Consider the following 26534-nt stretch of genomic DNA (forward strand, 5'->3'; position numbering starts at 1 on the left):
TTTAAAATCTGTCCAAGTACCTTATTCATAGTTCATTTCATTTCATTCATCTTTAACGTTTTTTGTATAGTTATTTTATATATTCTGCCTGATAATTCTAATATCTGAAGCTCACTGTGGGGAGGGGATCTAAATCTGCTGATCCTCCTTCATGGTGGTTTGTCTTCCAAAATGTCTGGTGATTTTTGGATTGTAAACACATATTTATTTAATCTATGGGATTCCTGGTGGTCTAGATAGGAAATGTACTCTTGGAGAGAAAATTTGTATCAGAAGCCAGGGGGTGCTTATGACTCAAAACCACCCCTTTTTTCCAGAGTCCCAGTCTAACTGCCAGACCACATGGTACTACTGACATAGGCATACTGGTTAATGTCAGCTCTGAATTTCTAATATGTCCATTGTTGCTGGTGCAGTTTTTATTTGGTCAAGAATATAACCGTTTTATTTAAAAATGACCTTTTGGGGGCATCTGGGTGGCTAGGGTTAAGCATCTGACCTGGTTCAGGTCATGACCCCAGGGTCCTGGGATCGAGCATCAGGCTCCCTGCTGAGAGTGGAGTCTGCTTCTCTCTCTCCCTCTGCCCTAACTGCACCCCCTCCACCAGCTCACACGCTCTCATGTTCTTTCTCAAATAAATACAAATCTTAAAACAAACAAACAACAACAACAAAAAACCCCAACCCTTTGGAATTGATCATCCGCCATCTGGCCAGAAGTCAAATCAAAATATCTGTGATGGTCTTTCTTTCCAACTAGACTGTAGAGCTTCTTCACAGCAGAGATAACTTATTTACTATTGTTTCTTTGGTACCTACAAGGTGCTCACTAAATAGTAACTGAATAAATGACAACTGGATTTTGTTATTGTCAAACTAAATTATTTGCTGTGAGTCCTCAAGTAAAATGTGCTGGAAAAACAACTGCTAAGAGAACATATAATTAAGACTAGGGCATAATATAGTAAAAGTAGCTCTAGATGGAGAAAGAAACCTATAGGTTTTAGTTCTGTTTCAGTAAGAGTCTTTTGGGGGCCAGGTTTCTTCATTTGTTTTTGTGTTGCTGGTTTTTTTTTTAGGATTTTATTTCTTAAGTAATCTCCATACCCATGATGGGGCTCAAACTCTAACCCAAGATCAAGAGTCATAAGCTCTACCAACTGAGCCAGCCAAGTTCCCCTAGATTGCTTCATTTGACAGGCGGGGATACTCACCACTATACTAACGAGGAAGCAGCTTGATTGCTTCATTTGTAAAAATGATTTCATTACATAATTTTGTTAGCTCTAAAATTCTTAACAGATTTGTTTCTTATTTATACAAAAACAGAACTTTCTGTTTGGTTTGATACAATTCAACCATCTCTCATATTAGGTATTTTCTGAAAATAAAATTAAAATAAAATCCAGAATAGCAGTTTTACTTACCTTGTTATTCTAGGTCTCAATTTTAGCCATTACTGATCACAATATCAATTCTACAGAATGTATAATTCTGCCACATATAACATAAAAAATTAATTATAAACTTTGTTGTTGACTTATATGTAACAAACAATTGGTTGACCTTGTAAGAAGTGCTAAGATATTCAACAAATGTTTCCTTCTCTAGCATCCCCTACTCCTACATTTAAAATAGCAGGGTATTAACAATTATTTCAAAGCATAAAGCTGATGAAGAGTAAAGGAGGTCGTGCCCATGTATCACAGTTAAAACAAACAGAGCTAAACAGCATACTCTTGTGCCTCACTCAGGGGAATATGTTTTCTTTATCAAGATCTTATTTCTGGGGCGCTTGGGTTGCTCAGTGGTTGAGCCTCTGCCTTTGGCTCAGGTCATGATCTCAGGGTCCTGGGATCCAGCCCCACCTCGGGCTCTCTGCTCAACGGGGAGCCTGCTTCCCCCCTCTCTGCCTGCTTCTCTGCCTACCTGTGACCTCTCTCTGTCAAATAAATAAATAAAATGTTAAAAAAAAGAGAGATCTTATTCCTGGGATGTCGTGTGCTATGTCTTATAGGTTCTTAGTAAGTATTTGCTAACTGAATGGAAGACTAAATAACAGGTCAACTTAAGGAAATAGTCAACGCTTTAAAAACCTTGGAGCTCAAATTGGATAGATTTTATCTCCAAAAACTTCCTATTCTGTGTCTCCTAAATGATCCCCATTTATACAACTTTTCTTTTTTACTTGCCTATAACAAATATCTTCCCTGGTGTGTTACTTGTCTTTAATTTTAAGGTGTCTTCTACAATGCGCAAATCTAATTTTGATGTCATTAAATTCTAAGGTACTTTCTTTGTTTCTCTGCTGGAGCTCCCTGCCCCATGACCTTTTTTTTTAAGAGAGGGAGGGCAGGAAGGGGAAGACAGGGAGGGAGAGAGAGAATCTTTTTTTTTTTTTTAAATTTTTATTTATTTATTTATTTATTAAAGATTTTATTTATTTATTTGACACAGAGAAATCACAAGTAGATGGAGAGGCAGGCAGAGAGAGAGAGAGAGAGAGAGAGGGAAGCAGGCTCCCCGCTGAGCAGAGAGCCCGATGCGGGACTCGATCCCAGGACCCTGAGATCATGACCTGAGCCGAAGGCAGTGGCTTAACCCACTGAGCCACCCAGGCGCCCCGAGAGAGAGAATCTTAAGCTGGCTCCACACTGATCATGGAGCCTGACTTGGGGCTCGATCTCACAACTGTGAGATCATGACTTGAGCTGAAATCAAGAGTCAGATGCTCAACCAGCTGAGCCACGCAGGTGCCCTCTAAAAGAGCTTTTAATCCTTACAGTCATAAAAATATTTGGTTCTAACATTTTGGAAGTTTTGTTTTAGGGTGCCTAGGTGGCTCAGCTGGTTAAGCAACTGCCTTCGGCTCAGGTTATGATCCTGGAATCCCAGTATCAAGTTCCACATGCAGCTCCCAGCTCCATGGGGAGTCTGCTTCTCCCTCTGACCTTCTCCCCTCTCATGCTCTCTCTCACTGTCTCTCGCTCAAATAAATAAATAAAATCTTTAAAAAAAAAAGTTTTGTTTTATACACTAACGTAATTCATTTGGAATACACCTGTGGATATGTATAGAAAAACATTTAGCAGGTGCATTTTTTCTGGATGGAAAGCATATGTCCCAGACTCACTTACTGAAGAGTTTATCTTTCCTCCAATGATTTGTAATGCAACTTCTATCATTTACAAAGGTCTCATATATATGGGTCCCTTTCTGGGTTTTCTCTTTTCCTCAAATCTGTCCTTATACTGCTTTCACATTCTTTTATAGTTATAATTAAAGTATCAAGGTTTATTATTTGACTTGCTGTTTATCAACAGTCTTGGCTACTTCTAGACACAGACTCTTCTATATGAATTTTATTTATTTGAGAGAGAGAGAATGAGAACAAGCAAGGGAAAGAGCAGAAGGAGAAGGAGAAGCAGACTCCTGGCTGAGCAGAGAGCCAGACGTGGGGCTCAATCCTAGGACACTGGGATTAAGACCTGAGCTGAAGACAGACCCTTAACCAACTGAGCCATCCAGGGACCCCCTATGTGAATTTTAGAATCAGTATAAAAAGTTTTTTAAAGGGACGCCTGGGTGGCTCAGTTGGTTAAGCAGCTGCCTTCGGCTTAGGTCATGATCCCAGCATCCTGGGATCGAGTCCCACACATCCAACTCCTTGCTTGGAGGGGAGCCTGCTTCTCCCTCTGCCTCTGCCTGCCGTTCTGTCTGCCTGTGCTCGCTCTCTCTCCCTCTCTCTCTCTGACAAATAAATAAAATCTTAAAAAAAAAAAAAGTTTCTTAAAATGTCCTATTGGGATTTTTATTAAAGTGTACTGTATTTACATGCTGATTATCATTTTTTTCTAATAGTTTGTAATCTTCTCCAGAAAGGTCTTAATATGCTTTTATTCTAGATACTTCACATAGCTTTTGTTGTTACTGTTAATAATACCTGTTCTTCTAATATACTTTTTAAAAAAAAGATATTTATTTGACAGAGAGAGAGATCACAAGAAGGCAGAGAGGCAAGCAGAGAGAGGTGGGGGAAGCAGGCTCCCTGCTGAGCAGAGAGGCCGATGTGGGACTCCATCCCAGGACCCTGAGATCATGAACTGAGCCAAAGGCAGAGGTTTAACCCACTGTGGTGCCCCTCTATTATACTTTTTGACTGGTTATTTCTGATGTATTGAAATGCTATTGATTCCTAGATGTTGATCTGTACCCAGTAACCCTGCTAAATCCTCTTAAGTCTGTGAATTCTCTTGGATTTCCAATGAAGATGATTGCAAAGTCTCCATATATCTTTTTATCCTTATATGATCCTACTGATTACATTCTATAGTTCTTCAACAACTACAAATTAGAATTTACAAATTAAGGCAAATACCATTCATACTGACATTAAAGGGAAAAATGATATTTTGTTGAAACAAATTATAAGATGAGCATGATAATGTATATATACATTGTTTTTAATTTATCAACCCCATAATTCAATCATTTCACCTTACTGTTCAATTATTTCACCATTTTTCTCCATTGAAATTATCGTAAATACTTTCCACAGTCACTTGATACAAACAATTATGTATATATCAAAGCTATCTTTAATCTGTTCTCATTAGCTTCTCATAAAATAGTATCATCTCATGCCAAAATGCAATCACAACAAAACCCCCAAGAAACAAAGGGGAAAAAATGCAATCACAAACACATTAACACAGCCACTGAAAATCAGTTGCAAAACTGTTAATATAAGATAATAATACAGATAATATTAAATATTACACTAAATAATTCAATTACTTCCAAATTATTATAAAATAAAATTTTAAATTTTATTTCTCTTAAACTAAGATAATTTAAACTACATCCATGGACCCACCTAAGAATACCCAGGACCTGGGGCGCCTGGGTGGCTCAGTGGGTTAAGCCTCTGCCTTCGGCTCAGGTCATGATCTCAGAGTCCTGGGATCGAGTCCCGCATCAGGCTCTCTGCTCAGCGGAGAGCCTGCTTCCCTCTCTCTCTCTCTGCCTGCCTCTCCATCTACTTGTGATTTCTCTCTGTCAAATAAATAAATAAAATCTTTAAAAAAAAAAAAAAAAAGAATACCCAGGACCTGTACTTAAAGACATGCTGCTTTGCAGCACTCCATAGTATCTCCCTCCCATCCAGTCATCAGTCATCCATTGTACAGGCATTTACCAATCACCTAAGAAGTGCCTGGCATTATGCTTTGAGCAGAGGCTTAAAGTCAGGGGAGTAGAAACTGGTGATAAGCAGGACCTGTATCAATTACAATGTGGAGTGTTAGTTACCAGGATGGAAGAAGAGACAAGGTATAATGGTAGCAAAGAGTTAAAATTCCTTAATTCGGACTGAAACAAAGAAGCCAGGAAGGGAAAATTTCTTGATACTGAATCTCAAAAAAGGGACAGAGTAAAAGCAAAATCTTACAGAAATTATTCCCTAAGTGGGCATACTATATCACTCTATGGTTTATTATACAATTTGTACTTACAGGCTGGCAATTCAATTTCCAAAAGGAACCAATTTCTTCTATTTACTCAATTCTGCAATTTATCTTTTTTTTTTTAAGATTTTTTTTTTTAAAGATTTTATTTATTTATTTGACAGAGAGAGATCACAGTAGACAGAGAGGCAGGCAGAGAGAGAGAGAGGGAAGCAGGCTCCCTGCTGAGCAGAGAGCCCAATGCAGGACTCAATCCCAGGACCCTGAGATCATGACCTGAGCCGAAGGCAGCGTGGCTTAATCCACTGAGCCACCCAGGTGCCCCCCCCCCTTTTTAAAAAGATTTTTATTTAAAGATTTTATTTTATTTAAAATCTCTCTTGGTCAGAGAGAGAGCACAAGCAGGGGGAGCAGCAGGCAGAGGGAGAAGCAGCCTCCCCACTGAGCGGGGAGCCCAATATGGACTAGATCCCAGGACTCTGGGATCATGACCTGAGCTGAAGGCAGACACTTAACTAACTAAGCCACCAAGGCACCCCAATATTTTGTGAGATATTGCTCTGTTGTTGTATGTAACTGAAATTCATTAATATTCTTTGCTATCTAGTTATCCCAATATACCACACCACATTCATTTTCCTGCAGAAGACCATCTGGATTGTTTGCAAATTTTTATTACCAAGAACAACGTTACTACAAAAATTCTCTGCCACTTATTTTGCAGTTTCTCAGGAGTAAAAGCCTCTGGGTGAAACCCAAAGGTCATAGTGGGTACATAACAAACTTTTCAAAAGGAGGTTATTTTATACCAATAAACCCTTAAGCCAGCAGTATACGAGAGCTTCCACTGTGCTATAGTTGTACACATGTTGGTATTGGTGGACTTTAAAATGTCTGCCCTATCAGGTGAATATACATGCTAGTTATTAATTTAGTGCCTCTCAGCTCTAAACCCATACTTCTTTGTGGTTGGTGCAAGAGCCAGACTGCAAGCTCTATTTCCCTTTGTCTCAGTGTTAGCTATCTGCCAACAGAGGCCCCTAGAGCCACGCTGACAGGCTGGGAGAATTGGTGGGATTCTTTCAGTGTTCTGTTCTCAAATAGATCGGCACATGGCCTTCCTGGCAGGGTCTGAGCACAGCGGCGTGTTGCTGCTCTTGCAGACAGTGACAAGTGCTCTGCAGCCAGTCTCTGCCACTACAGGGGCAGGGGGCACATTCTTTTTTTTTTTTTTTTTAAAGATTTTATTTATTTATTTGACAGACAGAGATCACAGGTAGGCAGAGAGGCAGGCAGAGAGAGAGGAGGAAGCAGGCTCCCCGCTGAGCAGAGAGCCCAATGCGGGACTCGATCCCAGGACCCTGAGATCATGACCTGAGCTGAAGGCAGAGGGTTTAACCCACTGAGCCACTCAGGTGTCCCCAGGTAGCACATTCTTGCAGCAATTCACTCTTTCCTCAGGTGGGAGGAGGGAAGGGCTCGCTCTTCACCCTTCCATCAGGGCCAGAGGTAGTAGCTGCTTTCAGCACACACTATCCCATTACACCTTAGAGTTCTCTTATTTCTTCTAGCAGTAGTTAGCTACATTTTACCTACTTAACAATTCTCTACATTAAATTTTCCTTATTTAAATTACTGGTGTGTGGTTTCCCCCACTTGACTGGAACTTGGCTTACACTGTATGTAAGGATTAAGGATATACATATGTCAGCAGTCTGAAGACCATATGATGTGGTATCACACCATACTGAATGCAGAAGCAGACAAGAGAATTTAACTGTACACCGTTACTACAAGATATTAAAGAGATATGAAAAAAATGCAAAATACCAGCTCTTAATGAGCTCTTCTCATTAAAATTTTTTTAAAGATTTATTTATTTGAGGGAGAGAGACAGAATACAAGTGGGAGGGGCAGAGGGAGAGAAAGAATCTCAAGCAGACTCCATGCTATGTGTGGAGCCCATGCAGGGCTCAGTCCCATGACTGTGAGATCACCACCTGGGCTAAAACCAACAGTCTGACACTTAACTAAGTGTGCCACCAAGGCACTCCTCATTTAAGTCTTTAAAAGTTTTTATTTATTTATTTATTTATTTGAGGGTTGGAGGAAGTGAAGAGGGAGAGGGAGAGAGAGAATCTTAAGCAGGCTGCGCGCCAACCACAGAGCCCAACTGGGGCACAATCTCACAACCCTAAGATCATGATCTAAGCTAAAATCAAGAGTCAAACGCTTAACCAAATGAGCCACCCAGCTGCTCCAATTATTTGTTGATTGCTTTAAAGGTGATTAATAGGGGCATCTGGGTGGTTCAGTGGGTTAAAGCCTTTGCCTTTGGCTTAGGTCATGATCCCAGGGTCCTGGGACCAAGCCCCGTATCAGGCTCTCTGCTCGGCAGGAAGCTTCCTCCCCCTCTCTCTGCCTGCCTCTCTGCCTACTTGTGACCTCTGTTTATCAAATAAATAAATGAATAAATAAATAAATAAATAAATAAATAATAAAACTTTAAAGGTGATCAATACTTAAACAATTTCTGTTTTAATTTCAAAGATGGTGAGTGTCAGGTAAAACCTTCTAATTTTTTTTGTCTTTTTATTATTTTGTTATTCTTTGTATATTCTGGATATGAACTCTTTGTTGACTGCACAGCAGATATTTTCTCCCACTCTGTGGTTTTTCTTTTCATTCTTTATGATGTCTTTCAATAAACAGAAGGTCTTTTTTTTTTTTTTTTAAAGATTTTATTTATTTATTTAGTTAAAGTCCTGGCTCAATCCCAGAACTCCGAGATCATGACCTGAGCCGAAGGTAGAGGCTTATGCTACTGAGCCACCCAGGTGCCACAGAAGATCTTTGTTTTAAAGTAGTCGAATTTAGGGGCACCTGGGTGGCTCAGTGGTTGAGTGTCTACCTTTAGCTCAGGTCATGGTCCTAGGGTCCTGGGTTCCAGCCTCACATCAGGTTCCCAGCTCATCAGGGAGTCTCCTTGTTTCTCTGCCTCTGCCTCTCCTGTTTGTGCTGTTTCTCTCTCTCTCAAATGAATAAATAAAATCTTTAAAAAAAAAAATAGGAGAATTTATCAATCTTTGGAGGTAAGGTTATGAGATACTCTCCTTCAAAAAGATTTATAGTTCTTTTTTTTCCTTTAAGTTCGTTCTTTTTTTTTTTTTTTAAAGTACGCTCCATGCCCAGCATGGAGCCCAACACAGGGCTTGAACTCACAACCTTGAAAACAGGAAGTGAGCCAAGAACAAGAGTCAGATGTTTAAATGACTGAACCACCTAGTTCTTTTGTATTTAAGTCCTTAATGTGCAACTAATTTTTACGTATGGTATGAATGAAATCTAATTTTAAATATATAGATATATATGAAATCTAATTTTATATAAATATATATAAATAGCCAATTGCTGGAGCAATAGTTAGTTCCTTTTCCACTACCCATATATAGTTTCATACACAAATCTAGTATACACATACATTGGTCTGCATCTACACTTTGTATAATGTTCTACCATTTTCTCTGGCTATCTCAGGCTAATATCAGACTGCTTTATTTATTACAGCTTTATAAAGTTTGAAATCTGGTAGAGCCATTCTTCCACCTTGTTATTTTTCAACAACTTCTGGCTTTCTCTTTCTGGGGAGGGGAAGGAGAACTCCCTGCACTTCCACATAAAATTCAGAGCAATCTGTAAAAAGGGGGAGGGCATATTTACTGAGATCTTAAGACTGCGCTGGATTACCTGCTGGCTCAGTCGGTGGAGCATGTGACTCCTGATCTCAGGGTTGTTGAGTCTGAGAACGATCCTGGGTGTAGACATAACTTAAAAAGTAAAATAAGGAAAAAAATAAAATAAAGACTGCACTAGATTTATAAATCAATTTGGGAAGAATTAACATTGTTAAATACCAAGTCTTCCCTATCCACAAATATTTAGATCTTACTACAGTGTTTTTCAATTATGTTTTATAATTTTCTCCATAGACATCTTACACAACTTTTGTTAAAGATTTTTTTCTACACACAGTTGATCCTCATTAATCTCAATCCTGGATTCCCTATTTGTCAATTCACCTACTTGCTAAAATTTATTTAGCAAGCTTTGCTATTTCAGTCATTCTTAAAACACATACAGAATGGCAAAAACTTTAGGTTGGTTACTGGCATATTCTCAGATGTTCTGCCTCTTGTTTCAGCTATCATACTAGAACCAAGTATCCTCTTTATCGTCTATTTAGTGTCATATTTCTTTGCATCATTGTGCTTGAGTGAGGATTTTGGTGTTTAAAATGGCCTCCAAGCATAGTGCTGAAGTTCTTCTGTCTAGACTTCCTAAGCACAAGAAGGCTGTAATGTGCCTTACATAGAAAACACATGTATTATATAAACTCTGTTCAAGCACTGTAGTGCTGTTAGCCATGAATTCAATGTTAATCAATCAAAAATATATTAATAAATATATATTAAATAAGTTATCTGTATACAGAAACCTACATTAAATAAGTTATGTACTGATCAGTTGATAAAAATATTGTGACCAGGGTGCTTGCAGGAACCTAACTCTGTATTTGCCCCAGGAGCAATGATTCAGTATTCACTAATTCATTGTTCATGGCAACCTCATGGAACATAATTACTATGAATAATAAGAATCAACTATATCTCTTTTCCCCAACACCTCCCTAGTATAAAGAGTTAACTTTTTTTTTTTTTTTTTAAAGATTTTATTTATTTATTTGACAGAGAGAGATTACATGTAGGCAGAGAGGCAGGCAGAGAGAGAGAGAGGAGGAAGCAGGCTCCCTGCTGAGCAGAGAGCCCAATGTGGGACTCGATCCCAGAACTCTGGGATCATGACCTGAGCTGAAGGCAGCGGCTTAACCCACTGAGCCACCCAGGCGCCCCAAGAGTTAACTTTTTAAATTTTAATTTTCTAACTTTGTTTCTGGTATACAGCTAAAATAATTAATTTTATTATTATTGATTTGGGTCCAATAAGCCTGCTAATCATATCATCTGTACTTAATGACAATTTTGTTTTTTTCTTTTCCCAATCCTTTCATTTATACACTTTGTTCTTTCCCTCTCTTCTTTCTGCCTTAATGTTCTGGCTAGGAACTCCAGGATGAAGTTGAACAGAAATGTTGATATTGGGCATTACCTGTGTTTTGTTTCTCATACATAGTATGTTTGCTATAGGCTTTTATTTTTGGAAGATATAGGTTACTAGACTGGAGACTCCTTTCTATTCCTGGTTTGGTTTATAATGAATGGATTTTTTACTTACTTCTTCTGCACCTTTTAAGATCATCATATAATTTTTCTCATTTTATTTTTAAGCACAGTGTATTAGATGAATTTATTCTCCCCATTAAACCATGCTTCCATTCCTGGGATAAACCCCACTACGATGTACTATGCTCTTTTTATGTTCCACTAGCTCAGGTTCCTCAGGAATAAGATCAGTTTGTAATTTTCTTTCCTCATATTTCGTAGTTAAACTTTGGTGTCAAGGTTATGCTAGTCTCATTTATAAGCTGGGGAGCATTCTTTTTCTTTTCTGAACAAGTGTAAGATTGGAATAATATTTCCTCCTTCAATATTTGGTGGACTTGCTGGTAAAGCACCTAGATCCAGGATTTCCACCCCCCCCATTAAACTTTGTTTTAATGGGTCACAAAATTCTGTGACAGGTTTTTTGGTCAGATTGCTTCCACTAAAAAATACTGATTTTGAAAACTAGGGACTTAAAACTGCCACACATGAAACAAATGGTCTATAAAATATTCTCCTTTCATTCTGAAGCTTTTATGATGCACTGTTATCATTAACTGGTCCTTTTTTCTTTTGTCCTGTCCTTTAGCTTTTATTATCATATAAAGTTATAGTTTAATAGACTATTTTTTAAAGGCATTAACCAGTCTTTTATTTAAAAAAATTTTTTTTAGGGGCGCTTGGGTGACTCAGTGGGTTAATCCTCTGCCTTCAGCTCAGGTCATGATCTCAGGGTCCTGGATTGAACCCTGCATCGGGCTCTCTGCTAAGCAGGAAGCCTGCTTCCCTGCCACCTCTGCCTACTTGTGATCTCTCTCTGTCAAATAAATAAAATCTTTAAAAAAAAATTTTTTTTAAAGATTTTATCCATTTATTTGACAGAAATAGAGAGGGAGTGCCTGGGTGGCTGGCTCAGCCATTAAGCATCTGCCTTCGGCTCAGGTCATGATCCCAGGATCCTGGGATCAAGTCCTGTATCAGGCTCCCTGCTTGGTGGGAAGCTTACTTCCTCTCCCACCCACCCTGCTCGTGTTCCCTCTCTCGCTCTCTGCCACATAAATAAATAAAATCTTAAAAAAAAAAAAAGAAAAAAGAGAGAGTGAGTGCTGGAAGGCAGAGGGAGAGGGAAAAGCAAGCTCCCCACCGAGCAGAAAGCCTGATGTGGGATGCGATCCCAGGACCGCAGGATCATAACCTGAGCTGAAGGCAGACACCTGACTAAGCCACCCAGGCACTCCTCAGACTTTTATTATTAAACTTAATGGCCAACTGAGACAAACAGTTTTGAGACAGTTCTCCTACTACTGATTAAGAGTAGGGCAGCAAGGGGGTGCTGGGGTGCTCAGGTCATGATCCCAGGGCCCTGGAATGGGACTCCTGCATTAGGCTCCCTGTTTGGAGGGAAGTCTGCTTCTCTCTTCCTCTGCCTATCCCCTGTTCGTGCTTTTTCCCTTTCCCAAATAAACAAAGTCTTTTTTTTTTTTTTTTTTTTTTTTTTTAAGATTCTATTTATTTATTTGACAGAGAGAGAGAGCACAGGCAGGGAGACAGAGAAGCAAGCTCCCCAATAAGCAGGGAGCCCAACACTGGGCTCGATCTCAGGACCCTGCCATCATGACCTGAGCTGAAGGCAGACACTTAACCAACTGGGACACCCAGGGGCTCCTAAATAAAACCTTTAAAAAAAAAAAAAAAAAAGGACAGGGTGACAGGTACTAGGGATAATACTCATTTAGCCTCCCAAGCTTTCTAGACAGAGCAGATTGGTGATCTTGCCACTTCTGACAGCCTTCTTGGCCACTGCTCTGGTGACATCCACAGCAATGGTCTATTTCATATCACAAATAGCAAAACAACAACCAAAAATATTCAGAGGAGGATGGTCATAGAAGCGCTCAACATACTAGGCTTGCCAAAAATGGTATGAATAATTTTAAGAATTTGGGGCCATCTTCCAGCTTCTTACCAGGGTGGTGATCGATTTTCTCCTTCGGCTCAGCAAACTTACAAGCAGGTGGGGGAGCTGTGTGACAATCCACCACTGATGCATTAATAGCCAGGCCTGATTTGGCCCAGACAGTTCAGGATAACCACCTGAGCCATGGAAAACATCTCTGACAGGCACATCTTTGACACTGAAGCCCATATTGTTCCCACGAAGAGCTTAACTCAAAACTTCATGGTACACTTCAAAAGCCTTTACTTCAGCTGTAACAATGACCAGAGCAAAGGTGACCACTATGTGGGGTTTGGGAATACTAGTATCTAACTGGCCAACTGGGACAGTATAAATACCACCAATTCTGTAGTAATCGTAGAGCAGCAGATTCAAGAGCTGGACAGCTGGACAAGTTGCTGAGAGAAGACAATCCACAGCTTCAAGCAGCATGGTTCTACTGGCATGGCCATCTTCCTGAGTGTCTTTCTATCCCTTAAACCAAGGTGTATTGGTACTTGGGTCCAGCATGTTGTCACTATTCCAACCAGAAACTGATACAAATGCAACTGTGTCAGGGTAGAAGCCAATTCTCTTAATGTAGGTCCTCACTTCCCTAACGGTTTCCTTGTATCTCTTCTGGCTGTGGTGTGGCTTGACAGAATCCATCTTATTGTTTCATACCCAGTGTGTAAGCCAAAAGGGAATGCTCAGGAGTCTGCCCATTCTTGGAGTTGCAGTCTTCAAATTCTCCAAATATCAGTAGTAATAATCAGGATAGCACAGTCAGGCTGAGATGTGCCTATAATCACGTTTTTGATGAAGTCTGTGTCCTGGGGCAATACTGAGGGTCACATAATACTTGCTGGTCTTGAATTTCCACAGAGAGGTATCAATGGTGATACGATGCTCACATGCAGCTTTCAGTCTATCCAAGACCCAAGCATACTTGAAGGAACCTATTCCCATCTCAGCAGCCACCTTCTCAAATTTTTTGATACCATCACATTTGTGATCAAACAGCCAGTAGCAGTGGACTTGTTTTCTAGTGAAAACAATGTTGATATAAATCTTTTCCTTTATCATTCTGGCATGGTCTTAGCAGTGGTTTTCATGACACTTGTATTATGGGGGCAAACCCATTGCAAAATGGGGCTGTTCTTATGGGAAGATTTCTGATGACTGGCTGAATTTAGTCAATGGTTATAGGATTACAGGGTCCTCAATTTTTAATTTGTGCCATTTCAGTTCTTATATATATTTTTTTAAATTTTAAAAACTGAGAAAGAATGAGATCATGACCCATCATTGGGTTTTTTTACTGTGAGGTCCCATTATCCAAGCTCCTTGGGAAGGCACTTAAAACCCTCTACAGTCAGATGTCAACTTCCCATCCTTGTCAACAATTCTCCCATGTTCCAGTAATGAGCCATTGCTCCAGCCAAACACTCATACAATGTGTCTTGATACAAGTGCTTGTGAATTTTTCTTCCTGGAGTATTTTTACTTTCTTGAAAAGCAGTGCAACTTACAAGTTAGGAATCTAAGTTTTGGAGTCAAGTTGCCAAGGTTCAAATCCTTGTTAACCACTTGTTAAACTAATTGTTTACTTTTTGACTGTAGAGGGTTTTAAGTGCCTTCCCAAGGAGCTTGGATAATGGGACCTCACAGTAAAAAAACCCAATGATGGGTCATGATCTCATTCTTTCTCAGTTTTTAAAAAGTTCAATCTCCTATCTTAGTTTTGTATCATTTACTTTATTATCAGTATCCTTATCTGTAAAATGAGGATAACACTCTTTGCCCCTAATTATATTATGTAGTTGTGGTTTGAGAGTCAAAGAAAACAACAAACATGGAAAAGGAATTTGTTTACTTACATAGTAATATAAAAATATTTTTTAAAACATTTTAAATATTTCAGAGCAGTGATTTTATGACATTAATTTGTTAATATAATTGTAGGAGTAACTGTCATTATCAACCTCATCATCACAGCAGCAGCTAACATTTATTAGGTGTTCATCACTATTCTAAGCTCTCACCCCGTATCACAGTATTTACTCATTTAGTAGTTCCCAGACCCTGTGGAATAGGTACTATTATGGGCAGATTTACACAGATTTAAAAAAAAAAAAACAAAAAAACACCTCAGGCTGACATCAGACAATAAGAACTCAGAAGGCGATTATAAAAATATAAACATATCAGATAGAGATGATAATGGGAAATTTAAAGACAGAGAAAAGGAGGAAGAAACAGCAAAAGAGTCTAATAAGTGACTCAGAATAGATGAGACAAGAATTTAAAATTACTAAGGGGCCATTATAAGATGAAAAACTCTAAGTTAAGTTTAGGCAAACTGTATTGTAAAATGGAAATAACAGGAGACTTAAGAGTCAGAAAAATCTCAGTTCTATTCTCATCTCTTTTATTTATTTATTTTTTTAAAAAAGATAAACATATTTGACAGAGAGAGATCACAAGTAGGCAGAGAGGCAGGCAGAGAGAGAGCGAGGAGGAAGCAGGCTCCCTGCCAAGCAGAGAGCCCGATGCGGGACTCGATCCCGGGACGCGAGATCATGACCCGAGCCGAAGGCAGCGGCTTAACCCACTGAACCACCCAGGCGCCCTCATCTCTTTTATTAAATTGACATTTTACTTTGGGCAATTCTTAACGGCTCTGGCCTTCAGTTTTCTCATTTTATAAAAAGAAATAATAAAATTCAATTTGCTTACCTGATAAGTTGGTTACAATGAGTTTCAAAATACCAGTTGTATAAAAATTTTCAATTTACAACCTATTATCACACAAACTGTGAGAGCAGGGCTTTATACACATATAAAGTAGATTACAGTTTTAGATGTTGAGCTGAGTATCATATAATAAGGCAGTAATTCACAAAAAGTTGAAGATATGGTTAAAAAAAAAAAAAAAAAAAAAAGAAGGGGGGTGATTGGCTGGCTCAGTCGGTAGAGCATGTGACTCCTGATCTCAGAGTTCTAAGTTCGAGCCCACACTGGGTATAGAGATTACTTAAAAATAAAATCTTTAGGGGCGCCTGGAGGCTCAATGGGTTAAGCCTCTGCCTTTGGCTCAGGTCATGATCTCAGGGTCTTGGGATGGGGCCCCACATCGGGCTCTCTGCTCACCGGGGAGCCTGCTTCTCCCTCTCTCTCTGCCTACTTGTGATCTTTGTCTGTCAAATAAATAAATAAAATCTTTAAAAAAATAAAAATAAAATCTTTAAAAACAAAACAAAACCCTAAAAATCTAGATAGAATTATAGTAGTTATTAGGATATGAGTAAGAGTTTAATCCATGAGTAGGTAAGTCTCCAAGAGAATGTATGTAAAGAGAGAAGAAATGTGGCTGTCAGTTTAGTTAGAAAACTGGGGCACCTGGGTGGCTCAGTCAGTTAAGCGTCAAGACTCTTGGCTTTGTGTCAGGTCATGAACTCAGGGTCATGAGATTAAGCCCCGAGTCAGGCTCCAAGTTCAACATGGAGTGTGTTTGGGATTCTCTCTCTTTCTCCCTCTACCTTTTCCCCGCCTTGTGTGTGTTCATGCTCTCTCTCTCTCTCTCTCAAAATGAACAGACCTTAAAAAAGAGAGAAAGAAAGAAAAGTGCCCCAATTCAAACTCCCAAGTGCTTTCAAGACTTTCTTCAATAACCAACAACTAGCCATGAAGTCATCAGAAGCCCTTCTTATGGTGGGTTTATTTTAGAGTACCAAGCTCATTGTTTCCCCAAAATCTGTCATGACATCTTTCAAAGGTCAGACATACATGCAAGTTTCTCTACACCCTGAGAGCCAAAAGAACACATTAAGCTATAATGATAACAACTAGTATAAATACACTTTTCAGTTCAATTAAATAAGAAAATTTTTTTTTTATTTTTTTTTAAAGTCTTTTTTTTTTTTTTTAAGATTTTATTTATTTATTTGTCATAGAGAGAGAAGCGAGAGCAAGCACAGGCAGACAGAGTGGCAGGCAGAGGCAGAGGGAGAAGGAGAAGCAGGCTCCCTGCCAAGCAAGGAGCCCGATGTGGGACTCGATCCCAGGACACTGGGATCATGACCTGAGCCGAAGGCAGCCGCTTAACCAACTGAGCCACCCAGGCGTCCCTAAATAAGAAAATTTTAAAAAGCAAAAATGACTGCCTTTTATGAAAGTCTGGGATAGCAATAGGACTTTGGTAAGCTCCATCCACATCAAAGATATAACCTTCTTCCAAACAATCCCGGCATAATACAAGCAGACCTTCAGTTTTTCCCAGGGTTTTTCTATAGTCTATATATAATGTGTGTGTGTGTGTGTGTGTGTGTGTGTGTACACCACTGCTGGTGGCAGAATAGACCATAGTCTTCCAAGTGGTAACTCAACTTTGACATTCATGAAGATACTTTCCCTGTGCTTCAAATTGAGTTTTCTACTGTTCTGTTGTCACAATGATGTATGCATCCAGATGAATGGCATTTTTGTCCCTTAGCTAGTATCCCTAGGACACAAATGGCAAAACTAACACCATCAGGTTGGTTTACTTTACCTTCATTTATGTCCCACCCTCTCATGTGTAATTTTCACTATAATAATGACTAGTATGTCCAAAACAAAATCTCCAAGTTCTCACTCTATAGAATTTCAAACCAGTGAAGGAAGAATAAACTGAAATTTAATTTAAAAAGGAGCTGTAGGGCACCTGGGTGGCTCAGTTGGTTGAGCGACTGACTTCAGCTCAGGTAAAGATCCTGGAGTACCAGGATCGAGTCCCACATCGGACTCCCAGCTCCATGGGGAGTCTGCTTCTCCCTCTGACCCTCTCCCCTCTCATGCTCTCTCTCACAAATAAATAAATAAAATATCCAAAAAACAAAAATAAAAATAAAAAGGAGCTATAATAATTAGATAATTTTTTGCAAAGAAAAAGTTTCCTAACCCCTCTGAAAGCACCAGTTTCCCTTTTTAGTCATCTCTCTTAACATATGGCAGCAGCCCACCCACACCAACTTTTAGTTTGGTGAAACCAAGTAACTCCTTAAAAGGATTAAAGGAATAAAATGAATGCCCTAATGCAGTAGTTTCTAACAGGTTGCCTACAGCTCAAAATTTAGTCAAGAGATGTGCTTTGTTTGGCTAGCAGTAACTTTTTAAAAAAATGTGATTTAGTGTCACACGTTTAAAAATTGGGAGACTTCATATAAAAATCCAATTTTGATCTAACTTAAAAAGTGAAAAACTCCTGGGGCACCTGGATGGCTCAGTCAGTTAAGCATCTATCTTGGGCTCATGATCTCAGGGTCCTGGCATCCAGCCCTCAGTCAGGCTCCCGGCTAGTGGGGAGCCTGCTTCTCTGTCTCCCTCAGGCCCTCCCCCTGCTTGTGCTCTCTCTCTCAAATAAACAGATGAAAATCTTAAAAAAAAAAAAAAAAAAAAAGGCAAGAAAAGTCCTTAGAAGGTCTGGCAGCATGTGTTAACACTGGACTTCTGCTGCTTTATGGCCAAAGGCTAGGGCTAGGTAACTGCTGCTCCTATTAGATGGGTTCTTCTCCACATTCAAGATACCTCACTATATGTGACCGGCCTGGAATTTCTAGTCATTTGCCACTCCTGAATAAAGGGATTAAAACAATAGCCTTAAATTAAGATGTAAGAATTCACAAAAGGGTAGAAATGAATCTAAAGTATATGTATGAATAGAAATTTAAAAGAGGGTAGTAGTGATTGGGATGGGGATGTTACGGAATATTAAAGCTCATCTTTTACAATCCCCTCATTTATCATATACTGTGTAATTAATTTCTTTACAACCAAGAATATATTGTTCACTGATACAGTCTTCTGCTTCTATGAGAGTGTTAGTTAACAGATTTTAATTAATAACTGATACAGGAAATCTAGCCTTACTATTCTTTAAAACAATTATCTTTCATATGTTATCCTTCCACATTAAACCCTGTTGAGATTTTAACTGGGATTACAATGAATTTATAGATTACATATTGGGAATCATATTTCTTTTTTAGATTTTATTTATTTATTTATTTGACAGACAGAGATCACAAGTAGGCAGAGAGGCAGGCAGAGAGGCAGGCAGAGAGAGAGAGGAGGAAGCAGGCTCCCTGCTGAGCAAAGAGCCTGATGCAGGACTCGAGCCCAGGACCCTGAGATCATGACCTGAGCCGAAGGCAGAGGCTTTAACCCATTGAGCCACCCAGGCACCTCGTGGAAATCATATTTTTAACAATACCAAAATCTTTCTCTTCAAAATGGTACATAATAATCTCTTTTCATTTATCCAGATCTTTAGTACTATTTAGTGAAGTCTAAAAGCTTTCTTTAGGGGTGCCTGGGTGGCTCAGTGGGTTGGGTCCCTGCCTTCAGCTCAGGTCATGATCCTAGGGTCCTGGGATCAAGCCCCACATCAGGCTCTCTGCTCAGAGGGGAGCCTGCTTCTCTCTCTGCCTCTGCCTGCCACTCTGCCTACTTGTGATTTCTCTCTGTCAAATAAATAAATAAAATATTTTTTTTTAAAAAAAGCTTTCTTTATAAAAACCTTAATGTACTTCTTACTACATTTACTCGAGTGGGATCTCTTTTATTCTGGGGAGCAGAATAAAAGAACAAGGAATCTTTTCTCCTAATTACATTTTTAAATTGGTTATAGCTAGTACTTGAACTTGAATCTGACTTTATATGAAATCTCTTATTAGTTGACTTTATGTGAGCTGGGGGTCAGCAAACTCTGATCCTCAGGCCAGCTACCTATTTTTGTAAATAAAGTTTTACTGGAACACAGCCATACCCATTTGTTTACCTGCTGTTTTATAGCTGCTTTCATGCTAGAATAGCAGAATTGAGTAGTGACAACAGAGATTCTAGGGCCTACAGAACCTAAAACACTTGTTATCTGGCCCTTTATAAAAAAAAAGGTAGCCCATCCCTGATGTAGGTAACAACAATCCTATCTCTTCTAAATGTACTCTTTTTACTTATTCAGAAATGAATGGGATCTCCAGCATAATGGCAAATATGAATGATGTCAGAAGGCATCCTTATCTTGGAATGCTTTTATTGTTGTACTGTTAAGTCCTATGTTTACTACAGGTTTCTGAAGATACCCTCGTTGAGTTAAGAACATTTTCAGAACTGGAGCACATCAGTTTCCTGAGCTTCTGCCTTCAACTCAGGTCATGATCCTGGGGTCCTGGGATTGATCCTTTAGTTGAACTGGGCTCCCTGCTAGGCAGGCAGTCTGCTTGTTCCTTGTCCCCCTTCTTCTGCCTCTCCACTGCTTGTGCTCTCTCTCTCTCAAAACAAATAAAATCGTTTTTTTAAAGATTTATTTAGTTTGACAGAGAGAGAGATTGTGCACAAGCAGGGGCAGTAGCAGGCAGGGGCGAAGCATGCTCCCCACTGAACAAGGAGGATCATGTGGGGCTTGATCGTAGGACCCTGGGATCATGACCCAAGCTGAAGGCAGACGCAAATGACTGAGCCACCCAGCACCCCAAAATAAATAAAATCTTTAAAAAAAAAAAAAAAGAACATTTTCAGCACTTGAAATTTTAATTTGAAAGACTAAACTGGGGTACCTGGTGGCTCAGTTGGTTTAAGTGTCTGACTTCAGCTCAGGTCATGGTCTCTGGATCCTGGGATGGAGCCCTGTGTCTGACTTCACACTTGGCAAGGAGTCTCTGCTTATCCTTCTCCCTCTGCCCCTCCCCCTCTCAAAAAATAAATAAAGGACTTAAGTTTATTCTGAGATTATGTCCTTCCACCTTTTTCTGTGAAATTAGTTAAATTAATTCAAAGAAGTTGTTTTAAAAAATACCTTTGCCTAGTAAAATAAAAGCTGACAACTCTATATTAACCCATGAACTAGGTCATAAAACCTAAGTCTAGGAAACAGTAGGTTAAGTTATAAAAAGACTATAGTGATATTTACAGCAGAAACTCTAAATGGAGACCATCCAGCATATTGCTTTTCTTACTCTAAATTATACTGGGTTTATGTATGTAAAGAAACAACACAGACTGTGGTTAAGTGGGAAAGAACATGTGCTTTGGGGTCTAGACAAGCTTGGGTGGGAATTCGGTCCCTCCCTGCCCTCCCCACAACCCTGCCAGCTGTGAGAACTTAGGCAAGCTACTGAATCTCTCTAACCAGTTTCTTTCTCCTTAAATGGGGACAAAGTAGCAACAAAGTAGTTGCCCTCAGGATTCAATAACTTAAAGCACACAAAGCACTCTGTATCATATCTGGTCAATTACAAGTGTTCAATAAATGTTAGGTGTTATTGTTATTATTTTATGTACTTTTTAAAAAGATTTTATTTATCTGACAGAGAGACACACAGCAAAAGAGAGGGAACACAAGCAGGGGGAGTGCAAGAGGAGAAGTAGGCCTCCTGTTGATCAGAGAGCCTGAAGCAGGGCTCAATCCCAGGACCCTGGGATCATGACCGAGCCGAAGGCAGATGCCTAACAACTGAGCCACCCCAGCGCCCACCCCCTTTTTTATTCAAAAATTTTACTTTTAAGTAATCTCTATACCTAATACAGGGCTTTAACTCACAGCCCTGAGATCAAGAGTCCCATGCTCTACCAATTGAGCCAGCTGGGCACCCCAATTTTATGTTCTTCTGACACGTGTATAAATCTTTTAGTATATTCACCTAGCACCAAAATAAACACCTCAAGTTAATAATTCTAAGGAAAGGAAAGGATCATTCAATTTTGAATGGGTTAATAGCTAACAAATGGATGGATAATGTGCAATATTATTTGAGAAAATACTCAGCAATTTTGATTGTTCTACATATTTACTTATCCTCTAATTGTGTATGTATGTCTCTTGCACCAAATAAACAACTTGAAAATATGGATGAAACACAAGGAAGACACTATTAATAAAGAGTAAAAATAACATCGAAGTTTTCCAACACTTTGGTAAATGCTGGTTACAATTTCATTAAGGATGGAATAAATCAATATGAAGTTCAGAACAAAAATTTCCATTTCTCTTTAATTACACAGATATCATAGAAGGGTCAAGATTTCAAGAACACTGAAAGAAGAAAGGAAATGTGTAAAAAAAAAAGGAAAAGAAGGAGCTATTGGAAAGAAGTACCAACTGAAGAGTACAACCAGGAGCTATATGGTAGGAGAGAAGAGGCAGAGAGTAAATAGCAAACAAGCTTTCAAAAAGAGAATAGAATAAATAAATAATTTTTTAAAAAAGAAATTATTTATTTGACAGAGAGAGAGTGAGCCCACAAGCAGGGAGAACAGGAGGCAGAAGAAGAGGGAGATGTCCCCGGCTGATCAGCTGAGCAAGGGGCCTGACGTGGGGCTCAATTCCAGGACTCTAGGATCGTGACCTGAGCTAAAGACAGACGGCCAACCGATTGAGCCACCCAGGCGCCCCCAAAAATAAAATCTTTTTTTTTTTCTTTTAAGATTTTATTTATTTATTTGAGAGAGAGACAGGGAGAGAGAGCATGAGCGAGGAGAAGGGCAGAGAGAGAAGCAGACTCCCCGTGGAGCTGGGAGCCCGATGCGGGACTCGATCCCGGGACTCCGAGATCATGACCTGAGCTGAAGGCAGTTGTCCAACCAACTGAGCCACCCAGGCGTCCCCAAAAATAAAATCTTAAAAGAGAGCGAGAAGAAAGAAGTTTTAAAAGAAAAATGTGTGTCTTAGTGGGAAAGTGACATGAACAATTTGGGCAAAATATCCGTGTACCTTCAAGCATGTTCAACTATTAACAATTCTTACTGATAGGTCAAAAGGAAAACTAAAATTCTTAATGTTCTAAGCTTGGATCCCCAAAAGCAGTAAGAATTTACTTACTTCACTAGAGCAGCTGCTTCAGGAAGGACATCAGCAAATGACTCACGGAAAATGATTGCGTTTTTCCTTTTGCAGTTCTGTATGACATCATTGGCGAGGTAAAAGAGATTTAAACGGTGGGGATAGGCAGCTAGAGACAAAAAAAGACAACAAATAAAACCAAATGAGTCAAATTATACTTTGTTCAACTTATTCCAAATACAGTGTTCTCAAACTGTGTAACCACTATTATGTGGGTGGAGAACAAATAAACAGACAAGTGAACTAATGGATCAATTTATTGAAACTAGTGTCTAAAAGCATTGATTGTCTCAGGTTAATATTCTGTTCAAGGTGCTCCCTGAGTAGATTTCCACTTCATTTTATAGATGTTTGGCACTAAAAAACTCATTAACTCTGGAGAAGTTAAAATAAAAACTGTTCTCCCAAACATTTGGAAAGATAAACTCTGCTGAAACAACTCAACTTGTTGCAAAAACACCAAGGTTAGTGGAAAGAGCATGGGCTTTAAAACCAGTTAAAATGTGACCTTGGGCAAACTGCTTAACCTCCTCTGCATTATTATTAGAGCTAGATTCTTTTCATCGACTAGTCCTGATACTACTGAGGTACACCTAAATATTGCCATCTAACTGGAAGCAACACTTTGCTCCTACTTTGAAAACTAGGTCCTAAGAAACATGTAATTTTACCACACACACACACACACACACACACACACACACACACACATCAAATTCTTCTAAGGCCCGTGACAAGGCCCAATCAATTTGCTTTCTGAACTCAAGCAAAACCATCCCAAGTTTTGGGGCACCTGGGTGGCTCAGTAGTTAAGCATCTGCCTTCAGCTCAGGCCGTGATCCTAGAGTCCTAGGATCAAGCCCTAGATTGGCCTCCCTGCTCAGCAGGAGGCCTGCTTCTCCCTCTCCCACTCTCTCTGCTGGTGGATGTTCCCTCTCTTGCTGTCTCTCTCTGTCAAATAAATAAGTAATTAAAAAAACAAAACACCCCAAGTTGCATTATATCCTGGACAATTTTAATGTCCATTTGGATGACCCATCACATTTTCTAGTCTTAAAATTCTGATCTTAAATTCTGTGACCTCTTAAGAACTACCTGCACATTTTAAAATCCCCTTTTCTGACCACAGCCTACTATTCCCCTTAAATCTGTCACTTTTTTTTTTTTTTTTTTTAACATTTTTTTTTTTTTTTTTTTTTTTTTTTTAAGATTTTATTTATTCGACAGACAGAGATCACAAGCAGACAGAGAGGCAGGCAGAGAAAGAGGAGGAAGCAGGCTCCCTGAGAAGCAGAGAGACCAATGCGGGGCTCGATCCCAGAACCCTGGGATCATGACCTGAGCCGAAGGCAGAGGCTTTAACCCACTGAGCCACCCAGGCGCCCCAAATCTGTCACTTTTATCAAGATCTCAGTTCTACATTTTTCCTAACTTTATACTCTTAGTACTCAATTTTTCTCTATCAATTCCAGCCTTTGATCTATTATTTAAACTTTTTTTTTTTTTTTTTGGGAGAGAGCGCGAGAGAAAGAATGTGTGTGCATGCCCACGAGCAGAGGCACAGAGGATCCTATGCAGGATCTGCCCAACACAGAGCCCAACTCAGGTCTCTATCTCACAACCCCAAGATTGTGACCTGAGCCAATATCAAGAGTCAGACGCTTAACCCACGAGCCACTCAGGTGCCCCTAAACCACTCATTAAAATCTTCATTTTAGGGGTGCCTGGGTGGCTCAGCTGCTTGGGATAGAGCCCTGTAATGGGCTCCCTGTTTAGCAGGAAACCTGCTACTCCCTCTCCCACTCCCCCTGCTGGTGTTCCTGCTCTCACTAACTCTCTGTCAAATAAATAAATAAAATCTTAAAACAAAAACAAAACAAAAAACTTCATTTTCTATCATATGCATTCAACAAATCCTAAATCTAGATCAACCTAACTGAATGCCTTTACTGCACTTTTATTTCTTCTCTTGGGTTCGATGAAGAAAAATCATACCACCAGGAGGACTGAAATCATAAATCTAGTCTTCAGCTGGGCCCTCAACATTACAATGCTACGGTCCTTCCACATGTTCTTTATTATCATCAGAAATCATTAGATGTAAATTATACTCTCTCAAAAAAAAATCCATATTTAAACCCAACCAAATCAACTTACCTGATTCAAGATCTTTCAGAATAAAATATCTGAAAGAGTTCTCATTGTCTCCACTTTAGCTCCCATTAATTCCATACCTATAGGAGCTTTTGTTTTTCTGTACTTAAAATATGCAATTTAAAGAGCTTTATATAAATTATGTCATCTAATTTATGTTGCCACCACTGCACTCAAATAATAATTACCAATAAATTCCAACTTATTAAACCTGATGAAAATTTTTAAAATGCTATTTCATTATGGCTTTTGGTACACAGAATAATGTGTTAGGGTAATTCCTCTTTGGTTTCAGTCATAACCACTTCCCTGGTTTTCCTACCTCTCTGATTCCTCCTCCATACATACATGGGTGACCATGCGTAGACAGGCAGCTCCACCTGTCCTATGTTGAAGTTCCCAGCGTTCTCTCCTGAGCACTCCCTCCATTCACCCAAGGCATCATGTTCTAAGATTTCAGGTATTAAGTTAGATAGTTTGTTCCATTCCTGACTCTTGTCCCTTATTAGCTTTGGGGTTTTATACACTACTTAACTCTTCCATAGAACACTTCCTTTTTCTTTGTAAAATGACAACCTCACAGGGTTGTTACAAGTATTAAATGAAACAAGATATATAAAGCATTCTGGATAGTGCTTAGCACACAGAAAATGAAATGCTATCAGTATGACCATCTACTTTCACAGCCTTAATTCCCATCACCTATGCATCAATGACTCCCATATCTATAGATATCAAGCCTGGATTTCCCTTTATCAGTCAATGCACACATCCACGTTCAAGTCTCAGAGGCACCTTGGCTTGATTTTTCAGTATTAAGAATAGTCCTTGGGCGCCTGGGTGGCTCAGTGGGTTAGGCTGCTGCCTTTGGCTCAGGTCATGATCTCAGGGTCCTGGGATCGAGTCCCTCGTCGGGCTCTCTGCTCAGCAGGGAGCCTGCTTCCCTCTCTCACTGCCTGCCTCTCTGCCTACTTGTGATCTCTGTCTGTCAAATAAATAAATAAAATCTTAAAAAAAAAAAAAAAAAAAAAAAGAATAGTCCTCCCCTACTACTGCAGTACCCTCCTAACTGGTTATCTTACCTCTAGACTTAGTCTCCTCAAATTTAACTTCTACATTGCTAAATTCACTTCTACTATGCAAACAATATCCAAGTTGTTTCTCATATCAAATCCATCAATGATTTCCAAATGCTTACTAGAAAATGCCTGAACGCCCTGGTCTCCATTTATGATCTGGATCTTACCTTCTCTCTTTCAGTCTCATCCCCTCCCTTTCAAAGTTCTATTTTTAATGAAATACAGTTCCCAGAAAACTTGCATGTGTATTCTCTCTCCTTCTCTCTCAGAATCTTCCTTTTTATAAGATATCCCATCCTGAATACCTTGTGTTTTCTACTCATCCACAGAAGTCCAAAATACTTACTTTAACTCATGTCAGATTTTGCCCCCCACCTTATCACTACTTCTTACCCAAACCAACCACCCACAATGATTTTAACACAACTTCTTTCCAATGTAAACCCTACATCCTATAGTCAAATCACTACAGAAAGTCAGGAAGAAATGAGAAAAATTGGCTGAGAGAGTCTGAAAATGCCTAAAGGCAGTGGGATTTGAGAAGACCCCTCCTGCGTGATTTTCCAAACCCTCTGCAACCTAGTTCTTGCTTACTTGTTTAGCCTCAACTTTAACCACTCTCCCTTAAAGTCGCTATTTAGTGAACTACACTTTATCTCAAAGCCAAGCCCCACCTCCTTCCCTTGTCTTGACACCCATTTCAACAGCCTAATTCTTTTTCTTCCTTCTACTCTCAGCTTA

At 39.4% G+C, this 26534-nt stretch overlaps 1 protein-coding gene across 10 annotated transcripts in view; it reads right to left on the minus strand.

Moving 5' to 3' along the window:
• RPRD2 (regulation of nuclear pre-mRNA domain containing 2) overlaps nt 1-26534 on the minus strand; it is a 101512-nt gene that overhangs the window by 36002 nt on the left and 38976 nt on the right. For all 10 annotated transcript variants that reach the window (XM_059138450.1, XM_059138449.1, XM_059138448.1 and 7 more), the window contains exon 2: nt 22540-22669. In XM_059138450.1, coding sequence (XP_058994433.1) covers nt 22540-22669 — 130 coding nt within the window. The remainder of the gene's footprint in view (nt 1-22539; nt 22670-26534) is intronic.

The sequence above is a fragment of the Mustela lutreola genome, chromosome 10 (assembly GCF_030435805.1).
Source record: "Mustela lutreola isolate mMusLut2 chromosome 10, mMusLut2.pri, whole genome shotgun sequence".
Classification (NCBI taxonomy): domain Eukaryota; kingdom Metazoa; phylum Chordata; class Mammalia; order Carnivora; family Mustelidae; genus Mustela; species Mustela lutreola.